The 9,677-nt window shown below is 68.6% G+C and overlaps 1 protein-coding gene across 1 annotated transcript; it reads right to left on the reverse strand.

Annotated features, from left to right (window-relative positions):
• Positions 1–316: 316 nt before the first annotated feature.
• Positions 317–3,921, reverse strand: GPR4 (G protein-coupled receptor 4). The gene is made up of 2 exons (XM_068910415.1): positions 3,787–3,921; positions 317–1,463 (listed from the first exon to the last, which is right to left on the reverse strand). The coding sequence occupies exon 2, from the start codon at positions 1,352–1,354 to the stop codon at positions 317–319; it is 1,038 nt and encodes a 345-aa protein (XP_068766516.1). The 5' UTR covers positions 1,355–1,463; positions 3,787–3,921.
• Between the last annotated feature and the right edge of the window lie 5,756 nt (positions 3,922–9,677).

Here is a 9,677-nt window from a genome sequence, read left to right on the forward strand (position 1 = left end):
CACCCATGGGAGATGTCGATGTCACTGCAAGAGCTGCTGTCATTCCACGGGAGATGTTGGACCCCCATGGAGGACGTCGGTGTGCCTGTAGGAGATGCTGGAGCACCCATGGGAGATATCGGTGTCCCCATAGGAGCTGCTGTCATTCCCCGGGAGATGCTGGAGCCCCCATGGACGACGTCAGTGTGCCCGTAGGAGATGCTGGAGCACCCATGGGAGATGTTAGTGTCCCCATAGGAGCTGCTGTCGTTCCGCAGGAGACGCTGGAGCCCCCATGGACGACGTCGGCATCCCCGCGGGCCGCGCCGGCGCCCCGTCAGAGCAGCGCCTCGCCGTGGGCCGGTCGGCTGGGCCGGGGTTGAGCCGGCGTCGCCCGCAAGGGCAACCCACCACCACCACCACCGCCGCCGCCGCCGTGCCCCGCGCCCGCCAGGCCCCGCACGAGCCAAGCCAGCGCCTCGGCCAGGTCTCCCCGGGTGCCCTCGTGGGCGAAGCAGTAGAGCAGCGGGTCGGCCAAGCAGTTGAGGCTGGTGAAGGCCAAGGCGCCGTGGTAGGCGCCGAAGAGGCGTTCCTCGAGGCGGCAGTCGCCCGGGCGGCCGAGCACGGCGGCGCTGCGGCACAGCAGCAGCACGTGGTAGGGGCCGAAGCAGAGCGAGGCGATGGCGGGCAGGCCCAGCGCCAGCCGCCGCACCCGGGCCTTCTCGCGGCGCTCGGTGGAGACGTTGCGGCGGGCGGCCCGCAGCACGCCGCCGTAGCACAGCAGCATGAGCGCCCAGGGCGCCAGGAAGCCCAGGAAGACGCGGTAGAGGTTGAGCCAGGCCACCCACTCCTCCATGGGGAAGCGCTCGAAGCAGAAGGTGCGGTTGGCGCCGTCGCGGAAGAGCTCGTCGCGGAAGAGCGGCGCCGCGTTGGCGGCCGCCTCCAGCGCCCAGACGCCGGCGCTGACGGCCGCCGCCGTGCGCACCCGCCGGAAGCGGCCGAAGCGCAGCGGGTGGGCCACGGCCAGGTAGCGGTCCAGCGAGATGCAGCAGAGGAAGGCCATGCTCACGTAGATGTTGGCGTAGAAGACGAAGCCGAAGAGCTTGCAGGCGCCGGCGCCGTGCAGCCAGTTGTCACGGTGCCAGAAGTAGTGGAGCCAGGGCGGCAGGGCGGCCAGGTAGAGCAGGTCGGCCACCGAGAGGTTGAGCAGGTAGACGCCCAGCTCGTTGCGCTGGCGCACTTGGCGCAGGGCGGCCCACAGCGCCAGCCCGTTGGCCGGCAGCCCCGCGCCCATGGCCACCGCGTAGAGGCAGGGCGGCAGCAGGTGGTCCAGGTCGGCGTCCACCTGGCAGCCCGGCGCCGTGCCGTTGCCCATGGTCGGGCGGCGGGGACGGCGGAGGCGACGGGGGCGTCACGGCGGGCCCATGGCGTTGGGTCTGGCGGGGTGGGGTGGAGGGGGAGAGGGTGATGGGAGGTGTTGGGGGCTGCAGCGGGGTTAAGGGAGGGAGGGGCAGAGCGAAGGGGATGGAGGGGGCAGAGTTAAGGGGACAGACGGGGCAGAGCAAAGGGGACAGAGAGGGGCAGAGCGAAGGGGACGGAGGGGGGCAGAGTTAAGGGGACGGAGAGGGGCAGAGTTAAGGGGACGGAGAGGGGCAGAGCGAAGGGGACGGAGAGGGGCAGAGCGAAGGGGACAGAGGGGGCAGAGCAAAGGGGACAGAGAGGGGCAGAGCGAAGGGGACGGAGGGGGGCAGAGTTAAGGGGACGGAGAGGGGCAGAGTTAAGGGGACGGAGAGGGGCAGAGCGAAGGGGACGGAAGGGCAGAGTTAAGGGGACAGAGGGGGCAGAGTTAAGGGGACGGAGGGGGCAGAGCGAAGGGGACAGAGGGGGCAGAGCGAAGGGGACAGAGAGGGGCAGAGCGAAAGAGCGAGAGGGGGCAGAGCAAAGGGGACAGAGAGGGGCAGAGCGAAGGGGACAGAGAGGGGCAGAGCGAAGGGGACAGAAGGGCAGAGTTAAGGGGACGGAGGGGGCAGAGTTAAGGGGATGGAGGGGGCAGAGCGAAGGGGACAGAAGGGCAGAGCGAAGGAGCGAGAGGGGGCAGAGCGAAGGGGACGGAGGGGGGCAGAGCGAAGGGGATGGAGGGGGCAGAGCGAAGGGGACAGAAGGGCAGAGTTAAGGGGACGGAGGGGGCAGAGTTAAGGGGACGGAGGGGGCAGAGCGACCCCCCTGTCCAGCTCAGCTCCCCCCTCCGGCTTCACCCCCCGCCCCGGCTCAGCCCTCCCCGTCCCCCCCCGCTGTCGCTGTCCCCGTGCCTGGCTGCCCATGGGGACGGTGACAGGGACGGTGACGCCGGCCGGCTGCTGCCGCTGATGCCAATTTGGGGAATTGTTCCGACGGCTCCAGCCCGGCCGGATCCGGTGTCCCCCCCCCCCCGCCCGCCTGGGGACGGTGACGGTGGCACGGCCACAGCGCGGTGACAAGGGCCGCTGTGGGGTGACACGGCTGCAGCGGGGGTGACACAGCCACCGCGAGGGTGACACGGCCACGCCGGGGGTGACACCGCCAGCCCTGTCGCCCCAGCGTCCCCCAGTCGTTATCCCGATGTCCCCAAGTCCCTGGTGCCGGTGGCCCCCAGGCCATCCCTGTCCTGGTGTCCCCAGGCTGCTCCTGCCCGTCCCTGTCCCCGCAGTGCCCATGTCCCCTCCCCATCCCCGTGCCACTGGCCGTGTCCCCAGTCCCCGTCCCCACGGCGGCCGTGTCCCGGGTCCCCTCCCTGACCCTATCGCAGTGCTGGTGCCACCGGCCACGTCCCCGGTCCCTGTCCCAGTGGTTGTGTCACCCCAGTGCCACCGGCCGCGTCCCCGGTCCCCTCCCGGTGCCACCGGCCACGTCCCCGGTCCCCATGCCATTCACCGCATCCCCCGTCCCCTCCTGGTGCCACCGGCCGCGTCCCCAGTCCCTGTCCCAGTGGTTGTGTCACCCCAGTGCCACCGGCCACGTCCCCCGTCCCCTCCTGGTGCCACCGGCCACGTCCCCGGTCCCTGTCCCAGTGGTTGTGTCACCCCAGTGCCACTGGCCGTGTCCCCGGTCCCCTCCTGGTGCCACCAGCCATGTCCCCGGTCCCCTCCCGGTGCCACTGGCCATGTCCCTGGTCCCCTCCCGGTGCCACCGGCCACGTCCCCAGTCCCTGTCCCAGTGGTTGTGTCACCCCAGTGCCACCGGCCGTGTCCCCGGTCCCCTCCCGGTGCCACCAGCCACGTCCCCGGTCCCCATGCCGTTCACCGCGTCCCCCGTCCCCTCCTGGTGCCACCGGCCGCGTCCCCAGTCCCTGTCCCAGTGGTTGTGTCACCCCAGTGCCACTGGCCGTGTCCCCGGTCCCCTCCTGGTGCCACCGGCCACGTCCCCGGTCACCTCCCGGTGCCACCGGCCATGTCCCCGGTCCCCATGCCGTTCACTGTGTCCCCCGTCCCCTCCCGGTGCCACCGGCCGCGTCCCCGGTCCCTGTCCCAGTGGTTGTGTCACCCCAGTGCCACCAGCCGTGTCCCCGGTCCCCTCCCGGTGCCACCGGCCATGTGCCCGGTTCTGTCCCGCTGCCACCGTCCCTTCCCTGTCCCCATCGCGGCCGGTCCCCCCCCTCCCGGTGCCACCGGCCACGTCCCCGGTCCCCATGCCGTTCATCGTGTCCCCCTTCCCCTCCCGGTGCCACCGGCCATGTGCCCGGTTCTGTCCCGCTGCCACCGTCCCTTCCCTGTCCCCATCGCGGCCGGTCCCCCCCCCCCGGTGACCCGGCCCGGCTGCGGTGCCACTCACCGCGTGTCCCCGTCGGGGCCGGTCCCCCCCCCCGGTGCAGACGGGGCGCCCCGGCCCTGGGCGGCTCCTCCCGCGGCCGGTGCCCGTGTCCCGGTGCCGGTGTTGGTGTCCCGGTGCCGGTGTCCTGGTGCCGGTGTTGGTGTTGGTGTCCCGGTGCCGGTGTCCCGGTGTTGGTGTTGGTGTCCCGGTGCCGGTGTCCCAGTGCTGGTGTTGGTGTTGGTGTCCCGGTGCCCGTGTCCCGGTGCCGGTGTTGGTGTTGGTGTCCCGGTGTTGGTGTCCCGGTGCCGGTGTTGGTGTCCCGGTGCCGGTGTCCCAGTGCCGGTGTTGGTGTTGGTGTCCCGGTGCCGGTGTCCCAGTGCCGGTGCCGGTGTTGGTGTCCCGGTGCCCGTGTCCCGGTGCCGGTGTCCTGGTGCCGGTGCCGGTGTTGGTGTCCTGGTGCTGGTGTTGGTGTTGGTGTCCCGGTGCCGGTGTCCCGGTGCTGGTGATGGTGTCCCAGTGCCGGTGTCCTGCTGCTGGTGTTGGTGTCGCAGTGCCGGTGTCCCGGTGCCGGTGCCGGTGTCCCGGTTCAGCCCAGTGCAGCCCGGTGCCGGTGTCCCAGTGCCGGTGTCCCAGTGCAGTCCCGGTGCCGGTGCCCCGGTTCGGCCCCGGCTCAGCCCGGTGCCGGTTCCCCCGGTGCCCCCGGTGCCCCCGGTGCCCCCGGTGCCCCGGTTCGGCCCCGGCTCAGCCCGGTGCCGGTGCCCCCGGTGCAGCCGCCTCCGGCCGCCGCTGCCGCTCGGGCTCTGGCGGCGCTGGGCGGCCCCGGGGGGGGGGGGCGGAGCGGGGGGGGGCACGGGGGGGGGCACCGGCACCGGCCGCCCCCCCGCCCCGGTGCCCCCCCCCGGTAACCCCCCCCCATCTCCCCGGGGTCCGGTCTCCGGTAACCCCCTCGGTGCTGGACGGGAGTCACCGGGGGGGGGGGGGGGTGTCACTGGTTTGGGGGGGGGGGGGAGGCCCCGCCCCCTCGAGGGAAGGGGGCGTGGCTATGCAAATAGAGCGGCGGCGCCTGAGGCAGCGGCTGGGGAGGCTGGAGGGGACCCAGGCGTCCGGGATGGGGGCACAGGGGGTGCAGGAGGGGTTGGGTGCTATGGGGTGCAGGGGGTGTTGTGGGCTGCAGTGGGGTGGGGGGGCTGCAGAGGGGCTGCGGGGTGCAGAGGGGGTGCAATGGGGCTCGGGGGGGTGCAGAGGGGCTGGGGGGCTTCAGGGGGGGCTGGGGGGTGCAGAGGGGGCTGGGGGGTGGCCAGGGGGTGCAATGGGGCTGGGGGGTGGCTGAGGGGTGCAATGAGGCTGGGGGGCTGCAGAGGGGGCTGGGGGGTGCTGAGGGGCTGGGGGGGCTGCAGAGGGGTGCAATGGGGCTGGGGGGCTGCAGAGGGGCTGGGGGTGCAGAGGGGTGCAGAGGGGGCTGGGGGGTGCAGAGGGGCTGGGGGTGCAGAGGGGGCTGGGGGGCTGCAGAGGGGTGCAATGGGGCTGGGGGGTGCAGAGGGGCTGGGGGTGCAGAGGGGTGCAATGGGACTGGGGGGTGCAGAGGGGCTGGGAGTGAAGAGGGGGCTGGGGGGTGCAGAGGGGTGCAATGGGGCTGGGGGGTGCAGAGGGGCTGGGGGTGCAGAGGGGGCTGGGGGTGCAGAGGGGCTGGGAGTGAAGAGGGGGCTGGGGGGTGCAGAGGGGTGCAATGGGGCTGGGGGGTGCAGAGGGGCTGGGGGTGCAGAGGGGGCTGGGGGTGCAGAGGGGCTGGGGGTGCAGAGGGGTGCAGAGGGGGCTGGGGGTGGCCAGGGGGTGCAATGGGGCTGGGGGCTGCAGAGGGGCTGGGGGGTGGCTGAGGGGCTGGGGGGTGCAGAGGGGCTGGGGGTGCTGAGGGGCTGGGGGGGCTGCAGAGGGGTGCAATGGGGCTGGGGGCTGCAGAGGGGCTGGGGGGTGGCTGAGGGGGCTGGGGGTGCAGAGGCCCCCCCAGAGCAGGCCGAGCCGGGGGCTGCCCCAGCCCTGGCAGGGGCCGGGGTGCGCGCGAGCGAGAGGGCAGTGCCGGGCCGGGCCCAGGCCACACACGTGTGCAGCCGTGGCATGTGCGGGCCTGTGCGTGTGTGCAGCCGTGTGCAGCCGTGTGCGTGTGTGCGTGTGTGCGCCGTGTGCGTGTGCAGCCATGGCGTGTGCAGCCATGTGCGTGTGTGCAGCCGTGTGCAGCCATGTGCGTGTGCAGCCATGTGCGTGTGCAGCCGTGTGCGTGTGCAGCCGTGTGCGTGTGCAGCCATGTGCGTGTGTGCAGCCGTGTGCAGCCATGTGCGTGTGTGCAGCCGTGTGCGTGTGTGCGCCGTGTGCGTGTGCAGCTGTGTGCAGCCGTGTGCAGCCGTGTGCGTGTGTGCGCCGTGTGCGTGTGCAGCCATGTGCGTGTGCAGCCATGTGCGTGTGCAGCCGTGTGCAGCCATGTGCGTGTGCAGCCGTGTGCATGTGTGCAGCCGTGTGTGCGTGTGTGCATGTGTGCAGCCGTGTGCGTGTGCAGCCGTGTGCGTGTGTGCAGCCGTGTGTGCGTGTGTGCATGTGTGCAGCCGTGTGCGTGTGCAGCCGTGTGCGTGTGCAGCCATGTGCGTGTGCAGCCGTGTGCAGCCGTGTGTGTGTGTGCGCCGTGTGCATGTGCAGCCATGGCATGTGCAGCCGTGTGCGTGTGCAGCCGTGTGCAGCCGTGTGTGTGTGTGCGCCGTGTGCGTGTGCAGCCGTGTGCGTGTGCAGCCGTGTGCAGCCGTGTGCAGCCGTGGCGTGTGTGCAGCCGTGTGCGTGTGTGCGCCATGGCGTGTGCAGCCGTGTGCCGTGCCGTGCAGCACTGGCGTGTGGCCCTGCACCCACTTCCGCCCCCCCCGGCCCCAGCCCTGCACCCCCACCCTGCACCCAGCACCCATCCTGCACCCATCCCTGCACCCCTCCTGCTCCCTGCACCCAGCACCCATCCTGCACCCATCCCTGCACCCCTCCTGCTCCCTGCACCCAGCACCCATCCTGCACCCCTCCTGTTCCCTGCACCCCGCACCCATCCTGCACCCATCCCTGCACCCCTCCTGCTCCCTGCACCCAGCACCCAGCCCTGCAGCCACGCCTGCACCCCTCCTGCTCCCTGCACCCAGCACCCAGCCCTGCAGCCACGCCTGCACCTCTCCTGCTCCCTGCACCCAGCACCCAGCCCTGCACCCATCCCTGCACCCATCCTCATCCCTGCACGAGTCTCTGCACCCAGCACCCAGCCCTTCACCTGTCCTGCACCCATCCTGGTTCCTGCACCCATCCTGGTCCCTGCACCCAGCACCCATCCTGCACCCATCCCTGCACCCCTCCTGCTCCCTGCACCCAGCACCCATCCTGCACCCCTCCTGCTCCCTGCACCCCTCCTGCTCCCTGCACCCCTCCTGCTCGCTGCACCCCTCCTGCTCCCTGCACCCAGCCCTGCACTTGTCTTTGCACCCATCCTGGTCCCTGCACCCATCCTGGTCCCTGCACCCAGCACCCAGCTCTACACCCCTCCTGCTCCCTGCACCCAGCACCCAGCCCTGCACCCATCCTGCACCCATCCTGGTCCCTGCACCCAGCACCCAGCCCTGCACCCTTCCCTGCACCCATCCTGGTCCCTGCACCCAGCACCCAGCCCTGCACCCTTCCCTGCACCCATCCTGGTCCCTGCACCCGTCTCTGCACCCCGCACCCAACCCAATGCCTGCACCCCGGGGGGGGGCACGGGGGTGGGGTGCCCCACGGCAGGTGCTGGAGGAGCCCAGGGTGCCCCACGGCGGGTGCACGGGGTGCCCCACGGCAGGGTGTTGGGCCCCCCCCCCCACGGTGCTGCCCCGACCCCTGGAGCACCCAGTCCCACCCCGCGCCCACGGCTGCCCCCCGCAACGATGCGCCCAACGACGAACCTCCCTAACGATGACCTTCGCTAACGAGGCACCCAAGGGTGCACCCAGCCATGCACCCAATGACAAACCTCCCCTAACAATGCACCCAAGGATGCACCCAAGGATGCACCTCCCCTAACGATGTGTCTCCCTAACGATGCACCCAAGGATGCACCTCCCCTAACGATGCACCTCCACTAATGATGTACCCAAGGATGCACCTCCCTAACGATGCGTCTCCCTAACGATGCACCTCCACTAATGATGCACCCAAGGATGCACCCAAGGATGCACCCAAGGATGCACCTCCCCTAACGATGCACCTCCACTAATGATGCACCCAAGGATGCACCTCCCTAACGATGCGTCTCCCTAACGATGCACCTCCACTAATGATGCACCCAAGGATGTACCCAAGGATGCACCTCCCTAACGATGCGTCTCCCTAACGATGCACCTCCACTAATGATGCACCCAAGGATGCACCCAAGGATGCACCTCCCCTAACGATGCACCTCCACTAATGATGCACCCAAGGATGCACCTCCCTAACGATGCGTCTCCCTAACGATGCACCTCCACTAATGATGCACCCAAGGATGCACCCAAGGATGCACCCAAGGATGCACCTCCCCTAACGATGCACCTCCACTAATGATGTACCCAAGGATGCACCTCCCTAACGATGCGTCTCCCTAACGATGCACCTCCACTAATGATGCACCCAAGGATGCACCCAAGGATGCACCTCCCCTAACGATGCACCTCCACTAATGATGCACCCAAGGATGCACCTCCCTAACGATGCGTCTCCCTAACGATGCACCTCCACTAATGATGCACCCAAGGATGCACCCAAGGATGCACCTCCCCTAACGATGCACCTCCACTAATGATGCACCCAAGGATGCACCTCCCTAACGATGCGTCTCCCTAACGATGCACCTCCACTAATGATGCACCCAAGGATGCACCCAAGGATGCACCTCCCCTAACGATGCACCTCCACTAATGATGCACCCAAGGATGCACCCAAGGATGCACCTCCCTAACGATGCGTCTCCCTAACGATGCACCTCCACTAATGATGCACCCAACAATGCACCCAAGGATACACCTCCCTAACAATGCACCTCCACTAACGATGCACCCAAAGATGAACCTCCCTAACGATGCACCCAACGATGCACCTCCCTAACGATGCACGTTCCCTAACGATGCACCCAACGATGCGTCTCTGCTAACGATGCACCTCCACTAATGACGTACCCAACGATGCACCCAAGGATGCACCTCCCTAACGATGCGTCTCCCCTAACGATGCGCCCCATGAGACACCTCCCCTAACAATGCGCCTCCACTAAAGATGCACCCAACGATGCGTCTCTGCTAACGATGTGCCTCCGCTAATGAGGCATGCAAGCATGCACCCGATGATTAGTGTCCACTAAGATGCCTCCAACGACGCGCCTCCACTAACGACATGCCTCCACTAACGATGCGCCTCCGCTATATGATGCACCTCCACTAACGAGGCGCCCAACGAGGCACCCAATGATTAACGTCCGCTGAAGATGTATGCAACGATGCACGCAACAATGCGCCTCTGCTAACGATGTGCCTCCACTAACGAGGCACTCAATGAGGCACCCAGTGATTAATATCTGCTAAAGACGTATCCAACGATGCACCTAACGATGCGTCTCTGCTAAAGATGCACCCAACGACGCGCCTCTGCTAACGACGCGCCTCTGCTAACGAGGCACCCAACGAGGCACCCAATGATTAATGACTGCCAAGACACACCCAACGATGCACCCAACGATGCGCCTCTGCTAACGAGGCACCCAGCAAGGCACCCAACGATTAATGACTACTAAGATGCACCCAATGGTGAACCCAACGATGCGCCTCTGCTAACGACGTGCCTCTGCTAACGAGGCACCCAATGAGGCACCCAACGATTAATGACTGCCAAGACAC

This window comes from Struthio camelus, chromosome 16 (assembly GCF_040807025.1).
Source record: "Struthio camelus isolate bStrCam1 chromosome 16, bStrCam1.hap1, whole genome shotgun sequence".
Lineage (NCBI taxonomy): Eukaryota > Metazoa > Chordata > Aves > Struthioniformes > Struthionidae > Struthio > Struthio camelus.